This window comes from Meleagris gallopavo, unplaced genomic scaffold (genome assembly GCF_905368555.1).
Source record: "Meleagris gallopavo unplaced genomic scaffold, MGAL_WU_HG_1.1 scaffold_7, whole genome shotgun sequence".
Lineage (NCBI taxonomy): Eukaryota > Metazoa > Chordata > Aves > Galliformes > Phasianidae > Meleagris > Meleagris gallopavo.
The window spans coordinates 81,652-96,734 of NW_028147021.1; the positions used below are offsets into that span (position 1 = coordinate 81,652).

The window sequence follows — 15,083 nt, forward strand, 5'->3', positions numbered from 1 at the left end:
CCCCACAACCTCCAACACCGCGACTTCTGCAGCCCCACAACCTCCACCAGCCCCACAACCTCCAACACGCGACCACCACCAGCCCCACAGACTCCAACACCGCGACTTCTGCCAGCCCCACAACCTCCACCAGCCCCACAACCTCCAACACCGCGACCACCACCAGCCCCACAGACTCCAACACCGCGACTTCTGCCAGCCCCACAACCTCCGCCAGCCCCACAACCTCCAACACCGCGACTTCTGCCAGCCCCATAACCTCCACCAGCCCCACAACCTCCAACACCGCGACCACTACCAGCCCCACAGACTCCAACACCGCGACTTCTGCCAGCCCCACAACCTCCACCAGCCCCACAACCTCCAACACCGCGACCCACCAGCCCCACAACCTCCAACACCGCGACCACACCAGCCCCACAGACTCCAACACCGCGACTTCTGCCAGCCCCACAACCTCCACCAGCCCCACAACCTCCAACACCGCGACCACCACCAGCCCCACAGACTCCAACACCGCGACTTCTGCCAGCCCCACAACTCCACCACCCCACAACTTCACCAGCCCCACAACCTCCAACACCGACCCAGCCCCACAACTCCAACACCGCGACCACCACCAGCCCCACAACTCCAACACCGCGACCACCCAGCCCCACAACCTCCAACACCACCACCACCAGCCCCACAACCTCCAACACCGCGACCACCTCCAGCCCCACAGACTCCAACACCGCGACTTCTGCCAGCCCCACAACCTCCACCAGCCCCACAACCTCCAACACGCGACCACCACCAGCCCCACAACCTCCAACACCGCGACTTCTGCCAGCCCCACAACCTCCCACCCCAACCCCACCAGCCCCAAACTCCAACACCGCGACTTCTGCCAGCCCCACAGACTCCAACACCGCGACTTCTGCCAGCCCCACAACCTCCACCAGCCCCATAACCTCCAACACCGCGACCACCACCAGCCCCACAGACTCCAACACCGCGACTTCTGCCAGCCCCACAACCTCCACCAGCCCCACAACCTCCAACACCGCGACTTCTGCCACCCCACACACCAGCCCCACAAACTCCAACACCGCGACTTCTGCCAGCCCCACAACCTCCACCAGCCCCACAACCTCCAACAGCCCCCAACCCCACACCTCCACCACCAGCCCACAACTCCAACACCGCGACTTCTGCCAGCCCCACAACCTCCACCAGCCCCACAACCACCACCAGCCCCACAACCCCAACACCGCGACCACAACCAGCCCCACAACTCCAACACCGCGACCACCACCAGCCCCACAACCTCCAACACCGCGACTTCTGCCAGCCCCACACCCACCCACCAGCCCCACAACCTCCAACCCCACGCGACCACCACCAGCCCCACAACTCCAACACCGCGACTTCTCCAGCCCCACAGACTCCAACACCGCGACTTCTGCCAGCCCCACAACCTCCACCAGCCCCACAACCTCCAACACCGCGACCACCACCAGCCCCACAGACTCCAACACCGCGACTTCTGCCAGCCCCACAACCTCCGCAGCCCCACAACTCCAACACCGCGACTTCTGCCAGCCCCACAACTCCAACACCGCGCCTGCAGCCCCACATCCACCAGCCCCACAACCTCCAACACCGCGACCACCACCAGCCCCACAGACTCCAACACCGCGACTTCTGCCAGCCCCACAACCTCCACCAGCCCCACAACCTCCAACACCGCGACCACACCAGCCCCACAGACTCCAACACCGCGACTTCTGCCAGCCCCACAACCTCCACCAGCCCCACAACCTCCAACACCACCGCAGCCCCACAACCTCCACCAGCCCCAAGACCTCCAACACCGCGACCACCACCAGCCCCACAGACTCCAACACCGCGACTTCTGCCAGCCCCACAACCTCCACCGGCCCCACAACCTCCAACACCGCGACCACCACCAGCCCCACAGACTCCAACACCGCGACTTCTGCCAGCCCCACAACCTCCACCAGCCCCACAACCTCCAACACCGCGACTTCTGCCAGCCCCATAACCTCCACCAGCCCCACAACCTCCAACACCGCGACCACACCAGCCCCACAGACTCCAACACCGCGACTTCTGCCAGCCCCACAACCTCCACCAGCCCCACAACCTCCAACACCGCCACCACCACCAGCCCCACAGACTCCAACACCGCGACTTCTGCCAGCCCCACAACCTCCACCAGCCCCACAACCTCCAACACCGCACCACCACCAGCCCCACAGACTCCAACACCGCGACTTCTGCCAGCCCCACAACCTCCACCAGCCCCACAACCTCCACCACCCACACCTCCACCAGCCCCACAGACTCCAACACCGCGACTTCTGCCAGCCCCACAACCTCCACCAGCCCCACAACCTCCAACACCGCGACCACCACCAGCCCCACAGACTCCAACACCGCGACTTCTGCCAGCCCCACAACCTCCACCAGCCCCACAACCTCCAACACCGCGACCACCACCAGCCCCACAGACTCCAACACCGCGACTTCTGCCAGCCCACACACCACAACAATCACCACAACCCCACAACCTCCACTGCAACCACCCACCCACAACCACCTCACAACCGCCAGCCCACAACAACCACCCAACCACCCCATCCACAACCACCAGCCCCACAACTCCCACATCCCAACACCACCACCACAGCCCCACTAACCCCAACAACCCCCCATCCCAACACAACCACCACACCCCACAACCACCTCATCCCAAGCACCCACCCCACAACCACTGACACCCCAACCACCTCCAGCCCCACAACCCCAACTACAACCACCAGCCCCACACCCAGGACGACCACCTCCAGCCCCACACCACCCATCCAACCACACCTTCCAGCCACCCCCAGTAATCACCCACAACGACCCCACTCAACCTCACCAGCCCCACAACCCCATCACCACCACCGCCCGCCCACACCACCACCACCAGCCCACCCATACACACCGCCAGCCTCAACCACCAGCCCACAACCTCCCACCACCGCACCCACAACCACCACCAGCCCCACAACCCCATCACCACACGCCGCCCACAACCACCAGCCCCACAACCCCAACACCACCTGCCAGCCCCACAACCCACCACCAGCCCCACAACCCCATACACCACCGCCAGCCCCACAACCACCAGCCCCACAACCACCAGCCCCACAACCACCACCACCAGCCCCACCACCCCAGGTACGACCACCTCCAGCCCCACAACCACATCCACCAGCCCCACAACCCCCATCACCACCACCGCCAGCCCCACAACCACCCTCATCCCAACCACCCACCCCACACCACCTCTACCCCAACCACCGCCAGCCCCACAACCCCAACACCAACCTCCTCCAGCCCCACAACCACCCCCACTACCATCCCCACAACCCCAACTACAACCACCAGCGCCACAACTGCCGACATCCCAACCTCCTCCAGCCCCACAACCCCAGTAACTCACCCCACAACGACCCCCACTCCAACAACCAGCCCCACAACCCCCATCACCACCACCACCAGCCCCACAACCACCAGCCCCACAACCCCCATCACCACCACCACCACCCCACAACCACCAGCCCCACAACCCCCATCACCACCACCAGCCCCACAACAACCAGCCCCACAACACACCCCCGTCCCAACACCCACCCCACAACCACCGACACCCCAACCACCACCAGCCCCACAACCCCCATCACCCCAACCACTCACCCCACATCCATCGATACCCCAACCACCAGCCCCACAACCGCAACTACAACCTCCAGCAGCCCCACAACCCCAACCACCTCCAACCCCAACAACCACCCTCATCCCAACCACCCACCCCACAACCACCCCCACCCCCCCAACAACCAGTAGCCCCACAACCCCAAATCCAATCACCACCAGCCCCACAACCCCCACAACCAGCCCCACAACCACTCCAGCTCCAACAACCCACCCCACAACATCAACCACCACCACCCGCCCCACAACCACCACCACCACCACCAGCCCCACAACCCCCCGCCCTACAACCACCCGGACAACAACCGCAGCCACCACCGCAGGTACCCCCTTTTCTCCCCACTCTTTTCCCCCCTTTCCCCCCATCCCCCCTTTTTCCGACCCCCATTAATCCGCCCCCTATATTTTTTCCCCTATAGGGTCATGTGACCACGGCGGCACCTGGCACAATGGGGGCTGCATCTGCCCCGATGGCTTCACGGGGGAAAAGTGCAGCTTCGCCGTGGACCGAATCGACACCACAGCCGGTACCGAACCTTTGGGGTCACCCCAAACCCCATCCGTGGGGCTGGGATGGAAACAGGGCCCCATAGGAGCCGGATTTGGGGATATGGGGTCATCGATGTGCACCTGGCCCCATAGGACCCAGATTTGGGATATGGGGTCACCGATGTGCACCTGGCCCCATAGGACCCAGATTTGGGGATATGGGGTCACCAATGTGCACCTGGCCCCATAGGACCCAGATTTGGGATATGGGGTCACCAATGTGCACCTGGCCCCATAGGACCCAGATATGGGATATGGGGTCACCAATGTGCACCTGGCCCCATAGGACCCAATTTTGGGGATATGGGGTCACCAATGTGCACCTGGCCCCATAGGACCCAGATTTGGGGATATGGGGTCACCAATGTGCACCTGGCCCCATAGGACCCAATTTTGGGGATATGGGGTCACCAATGTGCACCTGGCCCCATAGGACCCAGATATGGGATATGGGGTCACCAATGTGCACCTGGCCCCATAGGACCCAGATTTGGGATATGGGGTCACCGATGTGCACCTGGCCCCATAGGACCCAATTTTGGGGATATGGGGTCACCAATGTGCACCTGGCCCCATAGGACCCAGATATGGGATATGGGGTCACCAATGTGCACCTGGCCCCATAGGACCCAGATTTGGGATATGGGGTCATCGATGTGCACCTGGCCCCATAGGACCCAGATTTGGGATATGGGGTCATCAATGTGCACCTGGCCCCATAGGACCCCAATTTTGGGGATATGGGGTCACCAATGTGCACCTGGCCCCATAGGAGCCGGATTAGGGGATATGGGGTCATCAATGTGCACCTGGCCCCATAGGACCCCAATTTTGGGGATATGGGGTCACCAATGTGCACCTGGCCCCATAGGAGCCGGATTAGGGGATATGGGGTCACCAATGTGCACCTGGCCCCATAGGACCCAGATTTGGGGATATGGGGTCACCAATGTGCACCTGGCCCCATAGGACCCAGATTTGGGATTTGGGGTCATCAATGTGCACCTGGCCCCATAGGACCCAGATTTGGGATATGGGGTCACCAATGTGCACCTGGCCCCATAGGACCCGGATTTGGGATATGGGGTCACCAATGTGCACCTGGCCCCATAGGACCCAGATTTGGGATTTGGGGTCATCAATGTGCACCTGGCCCCATAGGACCCCAATTGTGGGGTCAGGGGCTCTTTTGGGGTCAGGGGCTCTTTTGGGGTCTGTGCTCTTTTGGGGTCAGGGGCTCTTTTGGGGTCTGCGCTCTTTTGGGGTCAGGGGCTCTTTTGGGGTCAGGGGCTCTTTTGGGGTCTCCTTTTTTGGGTTTTATTCCTTTCTGCTCTATTTTGGGGGGGGGGGGGGTTCTTTTGGGATTTTCTGAGTGGGATTTTCCCCCCCCCCCCCATTTTTGACGCTTTTCGCCCCAAAAAAGAGACGAACGGCTCGGTGCCGGTGGAGCTGCGGGTCACCAATCGCGACTTTGAGGAGGGTTTCCATGACAACACGTCCGACGTCTATCGCGACTTCGTGAGGGACTTCAGCAGGCGGGTGAGACCCCAAAAAGGGGAAACTGACCCCAAAAGGGGGAAAGGGACCCCAAAAGGGGGGAAGGGACCCCAAAAATGGGGAGGAGGGACCCGAAAAATGGGGGAGAGACCCCAAAAATGGGGAGGAGATCCCAAAATGGGGGGAAAGGGACCCCAAAAATGGGGAAAGGGACCCCAAAATGGGGAGGGGGGACCCGAAAAATGGGGGAGAGACCCCCCAAAATGGGGAGGGAAGGAGATCCCAAGAAGGGGGAAAAGGGACCCCAAAAATGGGGAGGGGATCCCAAAAAGGGGGGGAAAGGGACCCCAAAAATGGGGAGGGGACCCCAAAAAGGGGGGGAAAGGGACCCCAAAAAGGGGGAGGGGACCCCAAAAATGGGGGGAAAGGGACCCCAAAAATGGGGAGGAGACCCCAAAAAGGGGGAAAGGGACCCCAAAATGGGGGGGGGAACCCAAAATGGGGAGGGGATCCCAAAATGGGGGAAAAGGGACCCCAAAAATGGGGAGGGGATCCCAAAAAGGGGGAAAAAGGACCCCAAAAATGGGGAGGGGGGACCGGAAAAATGAGGGAGAGCCCCCCAGAAATGGGGAGGGAAGTCCAACATGGGGAAGGGAGACCCTAAAAGGAAGGGGGGGATGTGGGGGGGGGGATTTGGGACCCCAAAATGGGGAGGGGGACCCTAAAAGGATGGAGGGTCTGTGGGGGGGGATTTGGGGCCCCAAAGTGGGGAGGGGGACCCTAAAAGGATGGAGGGTCTGTGGGGGGGGATTTGGGACCCCAAAGCGGGGAGGGGGACCCTAAAAGGATGGAGGGTCTGTGGGGGGGATTTGGGACCCCAAAGTGGGGAGGGGGACCCTAAAAGGATGGAGGGTCTGTGGGGGGGGATTTGGGACCCCAAAGTGGGGAGGGGGACCCTAAAAGGATGGAGGGTCTGTGGGGGGGGGATGTGGGACCCCAAAGTGGGGAGGGGGACCCTAAAAGGATGAAGGGTCTGTGGGGGGGGATTTGGGACCCCGAAATGGGGAGGGGGACCCTAAAAGGATGAAGGGTCTGTGGGGGGGATTTGGGACCCCGAAATGGGGAGGGGGACCCCAAAGTGGGGAGGGGGACCCCAAAATGGGGAGGGGGACCCCAAAATGGGGGAGACCCTAAAAGGATGAAGGGTCTGTGGGGGGGGGATGTGGGACCCCAAAGTGGGGAGGGGGACCCGAAGCCGCTTCTCCTGCAGATGGACGAGGTGTACAGGAGGATCCCTGGGTACCGCGGCGTCCAGGTGCTGCAGCTCAGGTGGGGGGGGGGGCAAAAAACCCCACTGGGGGGCGGAGGGGCGGAGATAATGGGACCCCCATCCCAACCCCATTGGTGCAGATAATGGGACCCCCATCCCAACCCCATTGGTGCAGGTAATGGGACCCCCATCCCAACCCCATTGGTGCAGATAATGGGACCCCCATCCCAACCCCATTGGTGCAGATAATGGGACCCCCATCCCAACCCCATTGGTGCAGATAATGGGACCCCCATCCCAACCCCATTGGTGCAGATAATGGGACCCCCATCCCAACCCCATTGGTGCAGATAATGGGACCCCCATCCCAACCCCATTGGTGCAGGTAATGGGACCCCCATCCCAACCCCATTGGTGCAGATAATGGGATCCCCATCCCAACCCCATTGCAGGAGGCTTTGGGGTCCCTCATCCCAACCCCATTGATGAAGGTTTTAGGGTCCCCCATCCCACCCCACTGATGCAGTTTTGGGGTCCCCCATCCCACCCCACTGATGCTATTTTGGGGTCCCCCATCCCAACCCCATTGATGCAGTTTTTAGGGTCCCCCATCCCACCCCATTGATGAAGGTTTTGGGGTCCCCCACCCCACTGATGCAATTTTGGGGTCCCCCATCCCACCCCATTCATGCTGTTTATGGTCCCCCACCCCACCCCACTGATGCAGTTTTAGGGTCCCCCGCCCCACCCCACTGATGCAATTTTGGGGTCCCCCATCCCACCCCATTCATGCTGTTTATGGTCCCCCGCCCCACCCCACTGATGCAGTTTTGGGGTCCCCCATCCCACCCCACTGATGCAGTTTTAGGGTCCCCCATCCCACCCCACTGATGCAGTTTTGGGGTCCCCCATCCCACCCCACTGATGCAGTTTTAGGGTCCCCCATCCCACCCCACTGATGCAGTTTTGGGGTCCCCCACCCCACCCCATAAATTCTCAATGGGGGTGAAAGTTTCGGGGCGCCCCCCCTCCCACCCCATTGGTGGGATGTCAGGTGCCCCACCCGTCACGTGACCCCTCCCCCTCCCCCCGCCCCCATTCAGGAACGGCAGCATCATCGTGGACCACGTGGTCCTGGTGGCCCTGCAGGTGACGGCGGACGCGGCCCAGAGGCTGCAGAACATCTCCAGCAGCCTGCAGGGCGAGATCCAGGCGGCTGCCAGCAGCAACTGCAGCTCAGGTGGGGACGCGGGGACATCGGCTCCCCTTGGGGACATCGCCGTCCTTTGGGGACATCGGCTCCCCTTGGGGACATCGCCGTCCTTTGGGGTCACCTCCCCTTGGGGACATCAGCTCCCCTTGGGGACATCGCCGTCCTTTGGGGTCACCTCCCCTTGGGGACATCGGCTCCCCTTGGGGACATCGCTGTCCTTTGGGGTCACCTTTCACTGGGGACATCGCCGTCCTTTGGGGTCACCTTTCATTGGGGACATCGGCTCCCCTTGGGGACATCGCCGTCCTTTGGGGACATCGGCTCCCCTTGGGGACATCGCCGTCCTTTGGGGTCACCTTTCATTGGGGACATCGGCTCCCCTTGGGGACATCGCCGTCCTTTGGGGACATCGGCTCCCCTTGGGGACATCGCTGTCCTTTGGGGTCACCTTTCATTGGGGACATCGGCTCCCCTTGGGGACATCGCCGTCCTTTGGGGACATCGGCTCCCCTTGGGGACATCGCTGTCCTTTGGGGTCACCTTTCATTGGGGACATCGGCTCCCCTTGGGGACATCGCCGTCCTTTGGGGACATCGGCTCCCCTTGGGGACATCGCCGTCCTTTGGGGTCACCTCCCCTTGGGGACATTGGCTCCCCTTGGGGACATCGCTGTCCTTTGGGGTCACCTTGGGGACATCGCTGTCCTTTGGGGACATCACCTCCCCTTGGGGACATCGCCGTCCTTTGGGGTCACCTCCCCTTGGAGACATCGCAGTCCTTTGGGGTCACCTTTCATTGGGGACATCGCCATCCTTTGGGGACATCACCTCCCCTTGGGGACATCGCCGTCCTTTGGGGTCACCTTTCACTGGGGACATCGCCGTCCTTTGGGGTCAGCTTTCATTGGGGACATCGGCTCCCCTTGGGGACATCGCCGTCCTTTGGGGTCAGCTTTCACTGGGGACATCGGCTCCCCTTGGGGACATCATCGTCCTTTGGGGTCACCTTTCATTGGGGACATCGGCTCCCCTTGGGGACATCGCCGTCCTTTGGGGTCAGCTTTCATTGGGGACATCATATTCTATTGAGGACATTGGGGACACTGGGGACTTTGGGGACGTTGGGGACGTTGGGGACCTTGGGGACCTTGGGAAACTGGGGACTTTGGGGACGTCGGGGACGTTGGGGACACTGGGGCCAGCTCCCCACGGGGACACATCCCACGGTCCCCTGCCACGCCGTCCCTTTTGTCCCCAGCTGAGCTCTGCTTCTCGGATGCCAGCATCGGGAACGGCTCCTTTGAGTTCAACGCAACCGGTGAGAAACTGGGGGGAAGGGGGGCACCCCAAAGGGACGCCCCTAAATGGACACCCTAAAAGGGACACCCCAAAAAGGGACCCATCAAGGGGTCACCCCAAAAAGGGACACCCTAAATGGACACCCTAAAAGGGACACCCTAAAAGGGACACCCCAAAAAGGGACCCATCAAGGGGTCACCCCAAAAAGGGACACCCTAAATGGACACCCTAAATGGACACCCTAAAAGGGACACCCCAAAAAGGGACACCCTAAATGGACACCCTAAAAGGGACACCCTAAAAGGGACCCATCGATGGAGTCACCCCAATAGGACACCCCAAAATGGGGACAGCCCACAATGGACCCCTCACGGTGACGTCACCATTTGGGATCCCCCCCATGACGTCACCATTTGGGATCCCCCATGACGTCACCATTTGGGGTCCCCCCATGACGTCACCATTTGGGATCCCCCCCATGACGTCACCATTTGGGGTCCCCCCATGACGTCACCATTTGGGGTCTCCCTCATGACGTCACCACTTGGGGTCCCCCATGACGTCACCACTTGGGATCCCCCATGACGTCACCATTTGGGGTCTCCCCCATGACGTCACCATTTGGGATCCCCCATGACGTCACCATTTGGGATCCCCCCCATGACGTCACCACTTGGGATCCCCCATGACGTCACCATTTGGGGTCTCCCCCCCCCCAGCCTTCTGTCTCTCCGTGGCCCCCCCGGATTTCGCCGCCTATTTTTACCCCAACGTCAGCAGCGGCGGCGTTTCGTGCCTCACCAACTGCAGCGCCGAGGCTGCAGGGAGCATCGAGTGCCGCGTGGGGCAGTGCAGAGTCACACGGAGCGGCCCGCAGTGCATGTATGGGGCGGCCCTATAGGGGGGCTATGGGGCGGCCTTATGTGGGATCGGGGGGGGGGGGAGGGCCCTATATGGGGTGGGTGGGATGGTCCTATTGATGGGATGATTCTATATGGGGTTGGCCCTATATGGGGTGGGTGGGATGGTCCTATTGATGGGATGATCCTATATGGGGTTGGCCCTATATGGGGTGGGTGGGATGATCCTATATGGGGTGGGTGGGATGGCCCTACATGGGGTGGGTGGGATGGCCCTATATGGGGTGGGTGGGATGGCCCTATTGATGGGATGATCCTATATGGGTTGGCGGGATGGCCCTATATGGGGTGGGTGGGATGGTCCTATTGATGGGATGATCCTATATGGGGTTGGTGGGATGGCCCTATATGGGGTTGGTGGGATGGCCCTATATGGGGTTGGTGGGATGACCCTATTGATGGGATGATCCTATATGGGGTTGGTGGGATGGTCTATATGGGGTGGGTGGGATGGCCCTATTGATGGGATGATCCTATATGGGGTTGGCGGGATGGCCCTATATGGGGTGGGTGGGATGATCCGATATGGGGTTGGCGGGATGGCCCTATATGGGGTGAGTGGGATGGCCGATATGGGGTGGGTGGGATGGCCCTATATGGGTCTAAGGGAGGACCATATATGGGGTGGGTGGGATGGCCCTATATGGGGTTGGTGAGATGGCCCTATATGGGGCTGGTGGGATGATCCTATATGGGGTCAATGGGATTACCCCCCAAAAAAACCCATTGATTTTTTGCCCTAAAACCACCGGAATTGGGGTCTGGGGGCGTTGGGGATCTCACCTCCCCTTCCTTCCCCCCGACCCCATAACCGACCCCATATCCCACCCCATAGCTGCACCGAGCCGGAGCTGTACTGGTATACGGGGGATCGCTGCGCTAATAGGGTCAGCAAAATGGCGGTGGGTTTGGGGTCGGCTGTGGCCATTTTGGGGTTGGCCACCATCGTCCTCCTCGTCTTCGTCATCCGGGCCAGGAGAGCGGCCAGGTGGGGCCCTTATGGGGTCCTTATGGGGTCCTTATGGGGTCCTTATGGGGCTGGGGGGGGAATATGGGATGGGGGGGTCTCTATGGGGTCTGTGTTCCCATCTATGGGGTGGGGGGTGTCTCTATGGGGTCAATGCCTCCATCTATGGGGTGGGGTGTCTCTATGGGGTGGGAGGGGTCGCTATGGGTTTGGGGGGTCCCTATGGGGCCTGTGTTCCCATCTATGGGGTGGGAGGGATCTCTATGGGGTCTGTGTTCCCATCTATGGGGTGGGGGTCCCTATGGGGTCTGTGTTCCCATCTATGGGGTTGGGGGGTCGCTATGGGGTGGGAGGGGGTCCCTATGGGGGCTGTGTTCCCATCTATGGGGTGGGGGTGTCTCTATGGGGTCAATGCCTCCATCTATGGGGTGGGGTGTCTCTATGGGGTGGGAGGGTCGCTATGGGTTTGGGGGGTCCCTATGGGGTCTGTGTTCCCATCTATGGGGTGGGGGAGATCCTATGGGGTTGGGGGTCGCTATGGGTTTGGGGGGTCCCTATGGGGTCTGTGTTCCCATCTATGGGGTGGGAGGGGATCCCTATGGGGTCTGTGTTCCCATCTATGGGGTGGGGGGTCCCTATGGGGTCTGTGTTCCCATCTATGGGGTGGGAGGGGATCCCTATGGGGTCTGTGTTCCCATCTATGGGGTGGGAGGGGGTCCCTATGGGATCTGTGTTCCCATCTATGGGGTGGGGGGTCCCTATGGGGTCTGTGTTCCCATCTATGGGGTGGGGGGTCCCTTTGGGTCTGTGTTCCCATCTATGGGGTGGGGGGTCCCTTTGGGGTCTGTGTTCCCATCTATGGGGTGGGGGTCTCTATGGGGTCTGTGTTCCCATCTATGGGGTGGGAGGGGGTCCCTATGGGGTCTGTGTTCCCATCTATGGGGTGGGGGTCCCTATGGGGTCTGTGTTCCCATCTATGGGGTGGGGGGGCCCTATGGGGTCTGTGTTCCCATCTATGGGGCCGGGTCGGTTATAGGGCCGCTTATGGGATGGAGGTGACGGAGCGCTGGTACGAAGACACGGACAGGAGGTGGAGCCCAACGTGGGAATTCGGGGTGTGGAATAAAGGTGGGGGGGGTCCCAATTAATGGGGGGGGTCCTAATTAATGGGGGGGGTCCTAATTAATGAGGGGGGCTCCCAGTTAATGGGGGGGTCCCAATTAATGGGGGAGGTCCTAATTAATGGGGGGGCTCCCAATTAATGGGGGGGGTCCTAATTAATGGGGGAGGGGGGTGGTTGATGTGTGAGGGGTCCAAATTAATGCGGGGGGCTCCCAATTAATGGGGGGATCCCAATTAATGGGGGGGGTCCCAATTAATGGGGGGGGTCCTAATTAATGGAGGAGGTCCTAATTAATGGGGGGGCTCCCAATTAGTGGGGGGGGTCCTAATTAATGGGGGGGGCTCCCAATTAATGGGGGGGGTTCCTAATTAATGGGGGGCTCCCAATTAATGGGGGGATCCCAATTAATGGGGGGTTCCTAATTAATGAGGGAGGCTCCCAATTAATGGGGGAGATCCTAATTAATGGGGGAGGGGGTGGTTGATGTGTGAGGGGGTCCAAATTAATGCGGGGGGCTCCCAATTAATGGGGGGATCCCAATTAATGGGGGGGGTCCCAATTAATGGGGGGGGTCCTAATTAATGGAGGAGGTCCTAATTAATGGGGGGGCTCCCAATTAGTGGGGGGGGTTCCTAATTAATGGGGGGGCTCCCAATTAATGGGGGGGGTCCTAATTAATGAGGGAGGCTCCCAATTAATGGGGGGGTCCTAATTAATGAGGGGGGGCTCCCAATTAATGGGGGAGGGGGGTGGTTGATGTGGGGGGGGGCTCCAAATTAATGCGGGGGGGGGCTTCCGATTAATGGGGGGGGCCCCAATTAATGGAGGTAAAGGGGGGGGTCTCATTAATATTAACGAAGGGTCGATTGGCGGAGTGGGGGGGAGGGGGCAGAATTGGGGGAGGGGGACCCCAAATAAACAAATAACCCCCCCTTGGCCCCCCCCTCACAGACGCCCCCCCCCTCGAGGACTCCCTGCGTGTGGACCTGCACTCAGTGGACACCTCCGCTACGGTACGACCCCCCCCCGCCCCCCCCCCAAAAACATATTTTAAGGACCCCCCCCCCATTTCCCATTCACCCCTCCATATTTCAGGGACCCCCCCCCATTTTCCCATTGACCCCCCCACATTTTTGACCCCCCCATATTTTAAGGACCCCCCCCCATTTCCCATTGACCCCCCCATATTTTGAGGACTCCCCCCCCCCCGTTTCCCACTCACCCCTCCATATTTTAAGGACCCCCCCCATATTTTAGGAACCCCCCAATTTCCCATTGACCCCCCCATATTTTTGACCCCCCCATATTTTAAGGACCCCCCCCAATTTCCCATTCACCCCCCCCATATTTCAGGACCCCCCCCCCCATTTTCCCATGGATCCCCCATATATTGAGGACCCCCCCCATTTTCCCATTGCCCCCCCCCCATATTTTTGACCTCCCCCCATATTTTAAGGACCCCCCAATTTCCAATGACCCCCCCCATATTTTAAAGACCCCCCCATTCCCCATTGATCCCCCAATATTTTAGGCCCCCCCCCCATTTTCCCATGGATCCCCCATATATTGAGGACCCCCCCCAATTCCCCATTGACCCCCCCATATTTTTGACCCCCCCCCCAAATTTTAGGACCCCCACATCTTCCCATCGCCCCTCCATATTTCGAGGACCTCCCCCCAATTTCCCATTCACCCCCCCCCCATATTTTAGGAGCTCCCCAATTTCCCATTGCCCCCCCCCCATATTTTGAAGACCCACCCCCAAATTTCCATATGACCCCCCCCATATTTTTGACCCCCCCCATATTTTAAGACCCCCCCCCATTTTCCCAACGACCCCCCCGCTATTTCCTCCCCCCCCCTCAATATTCCCCATCGACCCCCCCGCTATTTCCTCCCCCCCCCTCAATATTCCCCATTGACCCCCCTTTTTTTTTTTGCCCCCCCCTCCCCCCCCCCAGATCCATTTCCAGAGACCTGAGAAAACCCCGGAACTGAATTCTGAGGCCGCCAGGAGGGGATTGTGACGTCACAAAGGGGCGGGGAGGAGGGCTTTGTGACGTCACAAAGGGGGCGGGGAGGAAGGCTTTGTGACGTCACAATGGGCGCCGCCGCGTCACGATGGGCGGGTTGTGACGTCACGATGGGCGGGTTGTGACGGCGCCACGGGGGGGGGGGGGGGGGGGGGGGGGGGGGGGGGGGGGGGGGCTTTGCCGCCCTTATGACGGGCTGTGACGTCACCACAAAGACTGTGACGTCATCCTGAGGGGCGTCACCACCCCCCTCGCTCCCAACCCCTCCCCCCCCTAAAAAAAACCGCTGTTTCCGGGTTGCCCCCCCCCCCCTTTTGCAAATATTGCACTTTGTCCCCGTGATGACGTCACTCGGGGGGGCTGACGTCATTTTTCGGGGTGCTCCCCCCCCCTTCCTCGTGCTCCCCCCCCCTCCCAAAGTCCATTTCTGGGGACCCCCAACCTT

General features: G+C 60.8%; 1 protein-coding gene across 1 annotated transcript; it reads left to right on the forward strand.

Moving 5' to 3' along the window:
* Nucleotides 1-1,619: 1,619 nt before the first annotated feature.
* Nucleotides 1,620-14,778, forward strand: LOC104916926 (uncharacterized; the record flags this gene model as incomplete). Its single annotated transcript, XM_085215156.1, has 13 exons — nucleotides 1,620-1,771; nucleotides 1,821-2,583; nucleotides 2,933-4,091; nucleotides 4,188-4,295; nucleotides 5,741-5,856; nucleotides 7,085-7,143; nucleotides 8,188-8,324; nucleotides 9,555-9,614; nucleotides 10,315-10,477; nucleotides 11,351-11,503; nucleotides 12,519-12,610; nucleotides 13,557-13,618; nucleotides 14,567-14,778. Coding segments are annotated over 13 exons (3,090 nt in total), but the record flags the coding sequence as incomplete, so codon positions are not given.
* Between the last annotated feature and the right edge of the window lie 305 nt (nucleotides 14,779-15,083).